Genomic DNA, 14486 nt, shown 5'->3' on the forward strand with positions numbered 1-14486 from the left:
AAATTATTTTCAAAAGTTTATTTAAATTAACTTACAAGTAATCTGCCAGCAATAACCTTTCAAATGATATTAAAATTATATAGTTGACACCAGGCTTCAATATTTAACATTGTTGCCATTGGCTAGATAAAGTGACTACCGGGTACCCTAAATGGACTAGACACCAGATGGTCCCAAATACATTTTTTCCTAAAACAAGCCCAACATTGTCAATACTAGCTATTATGAAACTGATAAAAATCACTTAACATAATTTAAAAGAATATTTTGAGTGATTTTTGTCCCTATCTGAGCTGAGTTAACTTGTTTGAAAAATAGCGCCTTATGGTTTTCCTGTTTATAGCGTGTATATTAAGAATATAAAAGTCACTTGATTAGTACAGATATATATACCAATGATATTTTTTAATTTACTACTATTTACGTGGTACACAAACCCAGTAAATTTCAAATTGCGAAAAAAACACTAAAAATGCAAACGAAACAGGTGTCACAAGCGATGCGATACATGAGTAAAATTCAATTGGTTGTCCACAACTATATCAATTTTATGTAAGTTTTTGACGATTTTCTTTTTTTCTTGCAATTGTATAATCTTGTGTCTATTCCCTTAAATTGTAAATAAAATAACTTAAAACTTCACCCATTATAAGCACTGAATTCTTTAACTAATTAATTTGCAATGTACAAAATACATTTACTTGAGTGTCGAATAGTTGGTGTAATATATAAGAGATGTACTTTACATGATAAATGCATTATATTTATTAGTGGTATCAATTAACTCTTCAACAAATTTGAATCAATCCTTGTTCATTATACATGCCATATATGTATTCAATGTTATAATTGAAATCAACATATTTAAAGAGCTAGTATTGGCCCAACTTTGAACCATTCAACATGTTTAAAAAAATTCCCTTAAAGCTGCACTCTCACAGATTTACCGTTTTTCCATCTTTTGTCTTGGAATTAGCAAAATTTTGCGTAAATATCTGCAAACCTCTGATGAAAGACTGCTGACAAATGATCAGATCCCAGATTTTCATATTCCCAACTCAAATTTAATGTTTTATGGCTTAAAACCGTTACTAACGGTTTAAGAAAAATGCATAAAACATCAATTTTGGAGAGGAAATATGAAGATCTGCGAGCGCATCTTTTGTCTCTTCAGTCTTTTATCACTGGTTTGCAGATATTTATGCAAAAATTCGCATCGTTCCAAGACAATAAATAAAAAAGTTATCAAAACGTTCAATCTGTGGGAGTGCAGCTTTAAGGCATAACTTTTTTTAAAATTATTTTTACATAAAACTAAGGCTTTTTAAGCTTTAACAAAGGTCAGCCATATAGAAAACAATAATGAATAATTGAAAACAAAAAATTGGACTAAATCACAGCCACGGAACGCTACATGTACTTTATTATGCAAGGAATAAACGTCATTTTTACTGGAACAGCCAACCACAAATACCGTAATTGTTCTATTAATCGCCCATCCTCTAATGATTGTCCACCGACCCCAGTTTTAGGCCTGAAAAAGTTTGGGTCTTTTTTGGCAAAATCATGCAAAAACTTTGCCTCCTTTAAAAGCCCACCCCCAATTTAAAAAAAAAAAGCATATCTTTCAAACAACAAGTTTCCTGATTCCCTACTTTATATTAAATCTTACTACACCATTTTTGTCTCTACGTCCAAATATTATAATGATAACCGATTTTCATCTTGGATAAAAGCAATTTTCTCTAAGTAATGCCAATCACCTACTTTGAACTCAGGTACGATTCTAATAAACACCCGGGCAATGAATAGAATAATTACGGTATCAAGTGCAATACTCATAAATAGACCTTTCTTCAAAAAAATCGAACAATTGGTAAATGTCAACTCAGGATATTTGCATACTAGCACCTGGGACCAGTTATAAACAACATACTCCCAGCTGCCATACACTCCTAAAGGCATGTTGGACTAAAAAAACGGTGTAACAATAACAATTTAAATAACTTAATCTGATTTTACAAAGTGATAACGGTTTGGGTTAAGGGCACACAATATAGGTTGATGCAAAAATAAAATCAGTAATTTTAATGCATTATCATGTTCAACTCATTTGACATGTGATAAAAGCAAAAAAAGCATATGATTTCGGAACTGATAAAAAAATATAAGCCTTTATAAAGGTCTGTTTTTCAGTTATTAGCTACGTGGCCACAAATTCCACAGTAAAAAAAGCCCAAGATATCGCTATTTTTATCTGTACCTAAATCATAAGCACTTTTTTGTTTTGATCATTTAACTTAAGTCAAATGACACAATAATCATCGGCGTAGCTCCAATAGGCACGGTAGGCCCGGGCCTACACTTCATTTCCAAAAATGAAAAATACAAAACGTTCAAATCTGCAATAATAACTTAAAGGAAAGGGGGTGACAGCTTAATTAACATTCAAGTAAACACTACAGGTTAACTAATATATTTTCTAATCAGTTTTGAATTTCAGTTCTGTTATTGTACATCATGAGCAAGACAACAATAAAGTTTAGTGAAGTGCAATATAAAGCAAATTTCGATGACTAAAAAGGCTCCAGATATACGCTAAAACGCACATTATTCGATCTGGAGTAAAAAAATATCCCCAAACCCCCTACCAAGTGGGCCTATACTTTTTAATAGGCCAAACTACGCCCCTGATAATGCATTAAAATGTTTTATTTTGGCGTCAGCCTTTAAAGAGTTCATGCAAGTTCAAACATCAGCTGTAAGGGTGACACCTCGGAACAAATCTGGAATGTGTTTATCACTTGTGGTATCTATGTACAATTATGGGAATTTTGTATACCTGGCAACTCCATATTATTTAAAGTGACACTCAGTACATTAACATCTATGTAATCATGTATTGTATAGCTGAAAACACACAAACATTAAATGACAGGTTGGCCCTTAAAGATTTACAGTGATCAACAATCGTCTCATTAGGTAGGAATACCGTATATTCTGCACCTTTCTTCCAAACTAAACACGATATTCTTCATAAGAACCATTGGTTTTCAATATTTGTTCATCATTTTCCAGTAAATGAAAAAAAAATGTGTTAATTGTTGTACATCTTTTTTTGGAGCAATGATTTTTTTTGGAATTATATTTACCCCCTGTTCCTTGCAAATTGGGAAAAAAAAGTCAACTTTGGGAAAAATACAAAATCAGGCCAAAACAATATAATGGCAAATATACATGTTTTTATTTTTGTATGCATACATTATGCTGTGGAACAGTTAGTCTTGTCAAGATTTTGTTTTTATTTCATGAAATTTATTGCTTTTTTATTAATTAACATAATCGGCATTTATCAAATTGGGAATTTTTTTGTAAAATTTTGGGAAAAATGGACAGTTTTTCACAAGGGGAAACAGCCTTAGAAGGCAGTAAATTGCACCAAAAAAAATCACTGCTGGGGTAAGAGTGCATCTTCAAGTATCATTTGTTTGATGCGTAGATAATGAATATTTTACAAGTTTACCTACAAAAATATTGTAAACAAGCTCTATTGGCCTTGAAAGATTGCAAAACAGGTCACTTCACATCCTGATTTTCTGTTTTAAGATAACAAACTGCAATAACTTTGTCTTCAATCCTTTTTCGGTTATTTAATAAACATATAAGTGATCAGCATGCATTATCCTTTTAAAGCTGCACTCTTACAGATTGGTAGTTTTGACATCTTTTTTAGTTTTTGTCTTTTGAATGAGCCAATTTTTTGCATAAATGTCTGCAAACCAGTGATATAAAACTGCTGAGAAAAAATCAGATTGCAGTTTATCATATTTAACTTCGAAAATTGATGTTTGATGGCTAAAAGCGTTAATAATGCTTTAAGATTCTGAGACAAAAAATAAATAAAAGTGTCAAAAGTATATGGAGTCACCAAGCATAAACACTTAACATTATCATCAATAAAATGGCAAGCTTAATTGTAAATCTTATACCTTAATAACATCTTTAACAATCTAAAACATGAAAGATATTTTATTGTGAAATTGTACATGCAATTTAAATTCATATAAATGTAAGCTATCTAGCCTAAATATCGCTCACTACCGCTTTAAGCACTAATCATATTGCACAGAATTAAATACAAAGCAAGTTTTAAAATGCGAGTCTATAACTATCACACAAATAGCGCATAACACTTCACTCGTAGTCTGGTTAGCCGAAGTTATAAGCTAACTCAGTTCTCATCAAGGTGTCATGGTTTTGATTTCTGGCTTGGGTGTATGTAAGTATGAGAGTTTGATTGGCCGGAAAAGTGGGTTTTCTCTGGGCAATCTGGATTCCCCCATAACACAAACACCATTCTCTAGCGCAACATCATGCCAACGAAAGTGACTAAGCATACGTTAATATAAATTTCTTTACAATCGTTGTAAAATAAATCATGTATTAACTACACACATACTGTACAATGCACACAGGTTCTGGTTGCTGATCAATACTAATATTCCAATAACATGAACAATATCGATCTTTGAGAATATAATTATATTTATTCACTACATGGTCACATAAAGCTTGGTGATGAGTATTTTCAAAAAAAATGTGTAGGAAGAGTAACATTATGTTTAAATACATTTTGCAAAGTCACATGATCTTCTATCACAATAATGAATATAAATTTCACTAATCATAGCCAGGCATATGTTAATTTGTAGGTCGTTTTGGAACAGGAGGGGGCACGGCAGGTCTTGCTGGGATTGGAGGCATTTCCATAAGCCCTGGCTGCTGATTGGTCGACGCAAGGTCAGCTGATACTGGGGGACGGGTTGGCACAGGGGGTGGGGCTAACACTGGCGCAGGTCCAGTTGGTTCTTTAAGGAGCATTAATTTATTCGCGACCTCATTCATACTGGTGGAGTTTGTTGCTGAAAGCTCATCAAGGGAAGGGAAGTCCTCTGAAGGGGGTGGGGGCGGTGGTTCTGCCGGGCAGTCAAATCTTGGAGGGGATGGGGGAGGGCTGGAGGGAGGCGCATCGTAGCTCCTTGAATCCCCATTGGTAACCTGCTCATCCAACTGTGACATTATATTTGTGGAATGTTTTGTAGGTTGTGTCCCTGGGCGGGGCGGGACTGATGGAAGGGTGGGAGGGGCCATGGCTGGGGCTAGTGGCTGGAGGGGTACACTTGGTGGAAGCCTCTGGGTTATTGCACTGGTGTCAAAGGGATCAATACTTGATGTAAAAGCTTGTGGCGAGATGGGCTTGTCAAGAAGGGTGTTGGGTTCCTCTACAATGTCTTTGCGTTTTGGCACGGCAGGAGTATTTCCCCACAATGTTTCATATTCACCTTCCTGGTGTCCAGCACCAGGGGTCGACATGGCCGCACTTTGTTCAGCTGATGATTCAGTGTGTTTGGAGGAACCATTTAACAACACTTTTCCCATGTCAGGGTTGATGCGTGTGTGATCCACCACACTTGAGTAATAGTTCTGACTTGTCTCTGGGTAGGACTGGGGGAGGCGTGGCAAGTTCCCCCTGTCTGCCACAGACATTGGCCTGGAGGCCACAGCTGGTACATTCACTGAGCTAGGGTCAAATACACAGCTCTGGACATTGCGACGTGGGGCCGGTCTTGGCCTTGCGACACCCTCAGTCTCCTTTTCTGCGGGTAAACTTTCCCTCCTAGGTGCTGGCTGAGGTGGAGGTCCAGCTCCAGGGTCAAGCTGTGGGAGAGGTGGAATTGGCCGGGAAGTTGAGGAGATGTTTTCTACACTTTGGGCCTTAGTAACACATGGAGGTGGAGGCAGAGTGTCACTATTAACATCCTCTGAAGTCTTACTACGAGGAATATTTGTGGACGCCTTTAAACCTAAAACCATAAAATACAAAGCATTTGATAAGAATTGCAAAACAATACAGACACTGCCATGTTTTTCTTCACACAATATCACTTCTATAAATTGTATTCCTCAAAATGTGAGCCCTAGGGCATACAATCACTATTAGAGCTTGATTCCTTATTTAACATTAAACGACCCCGCACAGATTTAATTAAACCACCGTTTTCATATATGTCGTTCAAATTTACTTTTATCAACAACCACCGAACAGCATCTTGCAGAAACTTATTTGAACAGAAATTTGTAGATATTTCATTCTTAAAAGTATGCCTTACATTGAAGGCAAAATAGAGCTTTTTTTTTTTAAATTTTTAAAATAATTTTTCGCAAATTTCATTTGATGAACTTTACATGATGTTTCATCATTGAAACAGGCATTTTGTTCAAATTTCACACAAAATTAATTATATCAATGTCTGACCCTAAAGATGTGAGGTCCTTAATGAAAAGGACAAAGCATATTTCCTATGATGGACAATACCTCCAGGTTTGAGCGGAGCGGGTAAAGTTCCCTTCAAATCAGAACCTCCTGGTAGCATCAGTTTTTCTATAAGAGCTGCAGCCTCCTCCGGGGAGTTGGCATGTCCCATGTGGGTCACATTCGTGGGAAGACCGATTCTCACAATCTGAAACAAATGGCAGAGATACCTCATAGTGTGACTTAGATTGTGTTCATGTATACAGCAATAGAACACTCAATAATCTGATTTAATAGTAAAGAATGGCTTCAACGTTTAGTAATGCTAAAGAAGACACTTCTGGTAACTATTACATCTTTCTCAGGCGTATGAAAACATTTCTTTACTTCTTTTTTTAAAAATCACAATATACAACAACTTCTATCTTAAATATTATGATTAAAATGATTTTAAAAATAATGACATCTCTTCCTATTTGTACATTGCAAATGCAACAAAAGCTAGAACTCCACAAATTTGATATATTGCATAAAAATAATAAGAAAAGGCTTTTGTAAATATGTGTTCCAATATTTGTACCTATTTCATAGGTACAAATTTGCTTTTATTTCCAGGTCACATGTTTTGATATGTTATATGTAAGGTTGTTATTCCTGTCGAAAAATAGCTAATTGAGCTAATGTTTCTTGTTAAAATATACCTGACTTAAAATAAAGATTCTTTTATCTCTTTTATCTTTTTTATTGAACGTGCCACCTGCCAACACTCATCGTTTTGACAAATCAAAGCCTATAACTCTAGAGTGAAAATGGCGATCTGACTCAGTTGAGAATAAAGTCAGAATCAAACTTAGTTGAGATATTATGCCAAAAAGCATTGCTGCCAAGTTTTCCAAAAATTGGTGAAGAAATTAAATTAAAGTTTGACGCCGTTGATGATGACAAAGCCAGACAACATGACCTGTATGTTTCTGCCATGCTACTGGGTGACATGAAACCCAACATTTCCTACCTTGTTTTGTTGCTTGGACTTGATCTTGCCAATAGCCTGTGATCCCAGCGGCTGTTTTATGGCTGGACCGGGTGGTTTCCGGCCGGACAGGGGTGAGGAGGAGGGTTTGGGTGGAGATGGTCTGGGGGGTCCCCCGACTGGCCTCTGTGGGGGTGGAGGCTTCACAGGTGGGCCAGTTCGACTTGCGGCACTCGGCTTTGCGATCGTCTTCAGGTGGTATTATAATCATTAAATCATTTTCTGTTTAATTGTATCACAACAACACATTTCAAGAGGTTTTAGAAAAGAAACTGTCATGAAAGTGATGTTTCGCAGAATAAGAAAAATTATGATTTTATACACAGCTTTTTCACTGGATTTCAATAAAACAAAGAAATGAAACTTTAATAATATTGTAGTTATAATCAATTTACTTATTTTTTGTCAATACAATTTCATGCTTTGACTTTAATGTAATCACAAATGCACTAACCTCTGAAGGATTTCCTCTGACCATTGGTGCCGATTCTGGAACTATCACCATGTCAGCAGCACTTCTAGCCACTTGTGGAGTCGCCTCCTGTTTCTGTTCTAGAGTCATGTCCCGTTCCCTTCCAGTGGGGGGTGAGTCACGTGGCCTAGTGGGAGGGGGTCTTGACCGACTACTGGGCTGGGGGCGAAGGGGAGGGACACTCTGAGCGGGCTTACTTTTAGGCTTACTTGTTTCAAACATTCCATCTGCAGGACTTGGGGAGCCTGAAATAATTTCTCTTTACAGACCTTGACTTACATTATATTTATACTATGTACTATATTCATTCTAATTGTTAAAGTATATTTTGCAACACTAAGTATATTTTGCCACATGAAAATATACCTATTACAATATTTCTTAAGCTTAAAAAATGTGATAGAATTTATTGTAACTCCTGTTTATTTCTAGGGTAAATTGTTTTAATAGCTAGCAGAAAAATCAATGAACAAACCAGAGTGCGGTGAACCATCCCCAGTGCGGGCGGGCTGTATTGGTTCAGGGAGGGACTCTGTATCCCCCTCCTCCTCATCCCCCTCACTGTCATAATTCTCCATCCCCGGCACATCAAAGTCCTCCCCCAGCAGGCTGTTTGTGAACTGGTTAAAAAGGGGCTCAGAGCGTAGACTGGCTGCCCGCATCTCTGCCTCTACCAGCTCACGCCAGTTACCAGTCTTCAACCGCACACCAACCTCCTGATCGCTGATCTGTAACATCATAGTAGTACTGTATTACTGTATGTGACAGTATACCCTAACTACTTTTAAGATTCATTTTATTAGGCTTGAGATACTTAAAACCCAGCTTGAGATACAATTAACCAGGCTTGAGATATATATAACTACACTTGAGATACATTTAACTATGCTTGAGATGCATTGAACTCCATGTCAGATATATTTAACTATGCTTAAGAGACTTTTAACTATGCTTGAGTTTAATTTAACTATGCTTGAGATGCATTGAACTCCTATCAGATATATTTAACTATGCTTAAGAGACTTTTAACTATGCTTGAGTTTATTTTAACTATGCTTGAGATGCATTGAACTCCATGTCAGATATATTTAACTATGCTTAAGAGACTTTTAACTATGCTTGAGTTTATTTTAACTATGCTTGAGATGCATTGAACTCCATGTCAGATATATTTAACTATGCTTAAGAGACTTTTAACTATGCTTGAGTTTATTTTAACTATGCTTGAGATGCATTGAACTCCATGTCAGATATATTTAACTATGCTTAAGAGACTTTTAACTATGCTTGAGTTTAATTTAACTATGCTTGAGATGCATTGAACTCCATGTCAGATATATTTAACTATGCTTAAGAGACTTTTAACTATGCTTGAGTTTAATTTAACTATGCTTGAGATGCATTGAACTCCATGTCAGATATATTTAACTATGCTTAAGAGACTTTTAACTATGCTTGAGTTTAATTTAACTATGCTTGAGATGCATTGAACTCCATGTCAGATATATTTAACTATGCTTAAGAGACTTTTAACTATGCTTGAGTTTAATTTAACTATGCTTGAGATGCATTGAACTCCATGTCAGATATATTTAACTATGCTTAAGAGACTTTTAACTATGCTTGAGTTTAATTTAACTATGCTTGAGATGCATTGAACTCCATGTCAGATATATTTAACTATGCTTAAGAGACTTTTAACTATGCTTGAGTTTATTTTAACTATGCTTGAGATGCATTGAACTCCATGTCAGATATATTTAACTATGCTTAAGAGACTTTTAACTATGCTTGAAATTAATTTAACTATGCTTGAGATGCATTGAATTCCATGTCAGATATATTTAACTATGCTTAAGAGACTTTTAACTATGCTTGAGTTTATTTTAACTATGCTTGAGATGCATTGAACTCCATGTCAGATATATTTAACTATGCTTAAGAGACTTTTAACTATGCTTGAGTTTAATTTAACTATGCTTGAGATGCATTGAACTCCATGTCAGATATATTTAACTATGCTTGAGAGACTTTTAACTATGCTTGAGTTTAATTTAACTATGCTTGAGATGCATTGAACTCCATGTCAGATATATTTAACTATGCTTAAGAGACTTTTAACTATGCTTGAGTTTATTTTAACTATGCTTGAGATGCATTGAACTCCATGTCAGATATATTTAACTATGCTTAAGAGACTTTTAACTATGCTTAAGTTTAATTTAACTATGCTTGAGATGCATTGAACTCCATGTCAGATATATTTAACTATGCTTAAGAGACTTTTAACTATGCTTGAGTTTAATTTAACTATGCTTGAGATGCATTGAACTCCATGTCAGATATATTTAACTATGCTTAAGAGACTTTTAACTATGCTTGAGTTTATTTTAACTATGCTTGAGATGCATTGAACTCCATGTCAGATATATTTAACTATGCTTAAGAGACTTTTAACTATGCTTGAGTTTAATTTAACTATGCTTGAGATGCATTGAACTCCATGTCAGATATATTTAACTATGCTTAAGAGACTTTTAACTATGCTTGAGTTTAATTTAACTATGCTTGAGATGCATTGAACTCCATGTCAGATATATTTAACTATGCTTAAGAGACTTTTAACTATGCTTGAGTTTAATTTTACTACGCTTGAGATGCATTGAACTCCATGTCAGATATATTTAACTATGCTTAAGAGACTTTTAACTATGCTTGAGTTTAATTTTACTACGCTTGAGATGCATTGAACTCCTATAAGATATATTTAGCTATGCTTAAGAGACTTTTAACTATGCTTGAGTTTAATTTAACTATGCTTGAGATGCATTGAACTCCATGTCAGATATATTTAACAATGCTTAAGAGACTTTTAACTATGCTTGAGTTTAATTTAACTACGCTTGAGATGCATTGAACTCCTATAAGATATATTTAACTATGCTTAAGAGACTTTTAACTATGCTTGAGTTTAATTTAACTATGCTTGAGATGCATTGAACTCCATGTCAGATATATTTAACTATGCTTAAGAGACTTTTAACTATGCTTGAGTTTAATTTAACTATGCTTAAGAGACTTTTAACTATGCTTGAGTTTAATTTAACTACGCTTGAGATGCATTGAACTCCTATAAGATATATTTAACTATGCTTAAGAGACTTTTAACTATGCTTGAGTTTAATTTAACTATGCTTAAGAGACTTTTAACTATGCTTGAGTTTAATTTAACTACGCTTGAGATGCATTGAACTCCTATCAGATATATTTAACTATGCTTAAGAGACTTTTAACTATGCTTGAGTTTAATTTAACAATGCTTGAGAGACTTTTAACTATGCTTGAGTTTAATTTAACTATGCTTGAGATGCATTGAACTCCATGTCAGATAAATTTAACTATGCTTGAGTTTAATTTAACTATGCTTGAGGGACTTTTAACTATGCTTGAGTTTAATTTAACTATGCTTGAGTTTAATTTAACTATGCTTGAGGGACTTTTAACTATGCTTGAGTTTAATTTAACTATGCTTGAGATGCATTGAACTCCATGTCAGATATATTTAACTATGCTTAAGAGACTTTTAACTATGCTTGAGATGCATTTAACTATATTTAAGTATACAAACCCAATTTCTGAAAACATTTTAAGTCTCTTTATAACAGGATCAAGCTGAACTTATTATTTCTGTTATGGTATAATTTGTGTAATACGGTATTCTCATCATGAAGATTTCTGAGACTTTTAAAGGAAATTAGCTTTATGATCATCATGATAAACTATCCTCATGTAAAGTATCAGGGGCCGTACTCATAAACCATACTAAGTCATTTGCTAATTTTAGTCATTTTCTTTAGTTCTTTAGTATCTCATTTAAAATATGATAGAATAGCTTCATAATATCTGAAATACTTTAATTTCAAATCATTCATTTGTTTCGAAGTACACACTTTCATGTTGACTTAAGATGTTTTATGAATACTCCCCAAGAACTCAGGACACCATAAAAGAAGCTGTTATCATAACTAATCAACAACCTTCATATACAGACGTATGATTAGTGTATAATTACAGCACCCACCTGAGTGTTGTTGTACTGTAGGGCCTGTAGGGCCATGGCCCCGGTCTTGTAGATCAGCCACATCTCCTCGTCAACAAACCTGCAGCCAACATCAATACACATAACTAGTACATATCTTATTGAGTGCACAAGTTAAGCTAGAAAGAAACTTGAAAGGAGAAATCTCCCTTCTTTCAAGGGTCAACATTTCCTTCACTTAAACTTACAGGGCTATTCAGACAACAGCAAACACCAATGCTTGCCTGTTCTTGTTTTTTCCAGTCCAATAAGGGAACGTCTCTTAATAATGAGTAACACACTCAATAACTATTAAAGACAGAATTATGCCCTTGCTATATATGTGCATATTGTGTCAATTTTTATTTGAATATCTTGAATGGTTTTTGAGTGATGGCCTAGATTCAAGTGTTTGCGCAAGACAACAACAACAATGACAAGACAAGACCATGACTTCTGTTTTCGAAATTCATAAACATGTTGTAACATTATTTTTCATTGTTTTTAAACTTAAAGGACATTACACATCAACCAAAAATCATAAAAAGAATAGCATTGACTGACAAGATTCCCACAAATCATAGAATATAAAAATCCGTGACTTTTCCTTTACCAAATCCAAATTTTCCCTGACCAAACTATCTGTGTTCATAGGAGCTTAATTGATCATCTTTAAGCATAATTAATAATGTTGACCTCAATCCTCCTCATCAGCCAACCTCTTCTTATAAAGTGGCTTTTTTATTTCATATTTTTTTCTGTTTTATTTCATAATTATTTCCTTCTTTCTGCTATTTTACAATTGTTTCCACAGCCCTAGATCACAGGTTCCTATTCTTCCCTGACCTTTACCCATATCCTGAATTTTCATGTCCTATTTAAAAATTCCCTGACTTTTCCCTGACCTTGAAAAAAAATAAAATATTTCCCTGACATTTCCCTGACCGTGCAAACCCTGATTGAAGTTAAAAACAAATTTTACTGTTTCCAAAGTCAGCCGTACCTGACAAGAATGATCTCCCCTGCATCAGAGAATGTGCCGACAATCTCATCCACCATGTCATCGTCAAACTCCCCAGTCACCATGGAGACAATCACTGTGGCATCTTGTGGTCCCTGGGCGTACAGAGCCTCCTCGTACACCCGGTCCCGGTCTGTGTCCCGGACCTTCATCACCTGCACATCAAACAGCCCCAGCACTGGCCTGCAATGGTAGAATGGGGTGGACCCTCATACAATCAACTGTATCTTTATTAGGGACAGTAAGACAACACAACTTTTTTGTGAATGGGACCACATGCCTAAGAATTGTGAAAATAGTAACAAAATGCCTAAAATTGTGAACTGATAAAAAAAGTGGATTGTAAAGGGGGACAAATTTCAGCCCCATTTTCTGTCAAAAAGAAATTCTGAGAACATTACCTATGGTCTGAGGTTTTCAGCTCTGATCTTGTGTACAGTAACAGCTTGGGCCACTTCTTCAGCTCCTCTTCATCTGCAGAAGTAAGTTATATTTGTTGTAACAAGAAAGCTGCAGAAAACAGTCAACACTAGTCTGTTAATATTCAGTTAAAAAGGGGCATAACTCAATAATTATTTAAACCAGGGTTATGGGCATCAATAAACATGTGTTATTGTCTCAGTTAACATGTGTACAAAAGTTTTATATGGGCATCAATAAACATGTGGTATTGTCTCTGGAAAAATGTGTACAAAGTATTATTTCAATATCTTTAACTGTTAGTGAGCTTTGGTCTTGTAAAATCTTGCATGCTGCTGATGGATCAAAATTCAGGGAGACTTATTGCATGTATGTTTACCTGTTTTCTGGAATTTAAGGAAAGGGTTATGTCTCCACAACACCCTGTCCGTCCATGCCGGTGTACGACTCTTGTCACTCGTGTCATAGTCGTCACAGAACAGGTCATACTTGTAGGTTGGGGCAAACCTTGTTGGACCTTCACTAAAGCCCTGAAAGGCCTGCAAGCAAAAACACATGCAGTTACAGTTCAATTACTTGCCATTAGATTTATTTTCAAAGGCTAGTTCAATGATACGTAAGGCTCAATACATTTTCATTGTAATCAAAGTTAAAATATTTCTAAACGTTTTGAAAAACAATACAAAATTTAAGAAAACTAATCAAAACAGTACAGTACGTCCCCCTTCATACCCCCACATAATTTTACGTATAAGGTAAGAATGAAATAAGTTCTACAGACTTAAGGATATAAACAAAAAATACACGAGAAAATACATAAAAGGATGATCAGAAGTGCGACTCAAACCCGGTTCCTTTGGGTCTGCAGTCAGAGACGTCATTCAATTGCGCCTTTGGGCACAAACCGGTACTACTCAATTGGGTTTATATACCATTATAAAGTTTCTTAAATGCATCTGCATTTAACATTTAAATGTGTATTTTGTTTTGTTTTAGATGAATTAGACATACTTTAGAACACAGCCATCATCTTTGCCGACATTTTTCCTTACCAGCTAAGTCAGTCCAAGAGGCCTAGCTCAAACTTTTAAGTAATTTTTCATCCGTAAATTAAAAAAATAATTAAATTAAACTCGCCAAAGATGAGAATTT

The 14486-nt window shown here is 35.1% G+C and overlaps 1 protein-coding gene across 1 annotated transcript in view; it reads right to left on the reverse strand.

The window, feature by feature from the left end:
• Positions 1 to 1223: 1223 nt before the first annotated feature.
• LOC128232271 (synaptojanin-1-like) overlaps positions 1224 to 14486 on the reverse strand; it is a 38799-nt gene continuing 25536 nt past the window's right edge. Inside the window, exons 16-24 of the mRNA XM_052945740.1 lie at positions 13714 to 13873; positions 13316 to 13388; positions 12897 to 13097; positions 11897 to 11975; positions 8291 to 8543; positions 7798 to 8060; positions 7326 to 7532; positions 6377 to 6521; positions 1224 to 5864 (exon numbers count right to left, since the gene is read on the reverse strand). Of these exons, the coding sequence (XP_052801700.1) occupies positions 4702 to 5864; positions 6377 to 6521; positions 7326 to 7532; positions 7798 to 8060; positions 8291 to 8543; positions 11897 to 11975; positions 12897 to 13097; positions 13316 to 13388; positions 13714 to 13873 (2544 nt within the window). The 3' untranslated portion in view covers positions 1224 to 4701. The remainder of the gene's footprint in view (positions 5865 to 6376; positions 6522 to 7325; positions 7533 to 7797; positions 8061 to 8290; positions 8544 to 11896; positions 11976 to 12896; positions 13098 to 13315; positions 13389 to 13713; positions 13874 to 14486) is intronic.

The sequence above is a fragment of the Mya arenaria genome, chromosome 4 (assembly GCF_026914265.1).
Source record: "Mya arenaria isolate MELC-2E11 chromosome 4, ASM2691426v1".
NCBI lineage: Eukaryota > Metazoa > Mollusca > Bivalvia > Myida > Myidae > Mya > Mya arenaria.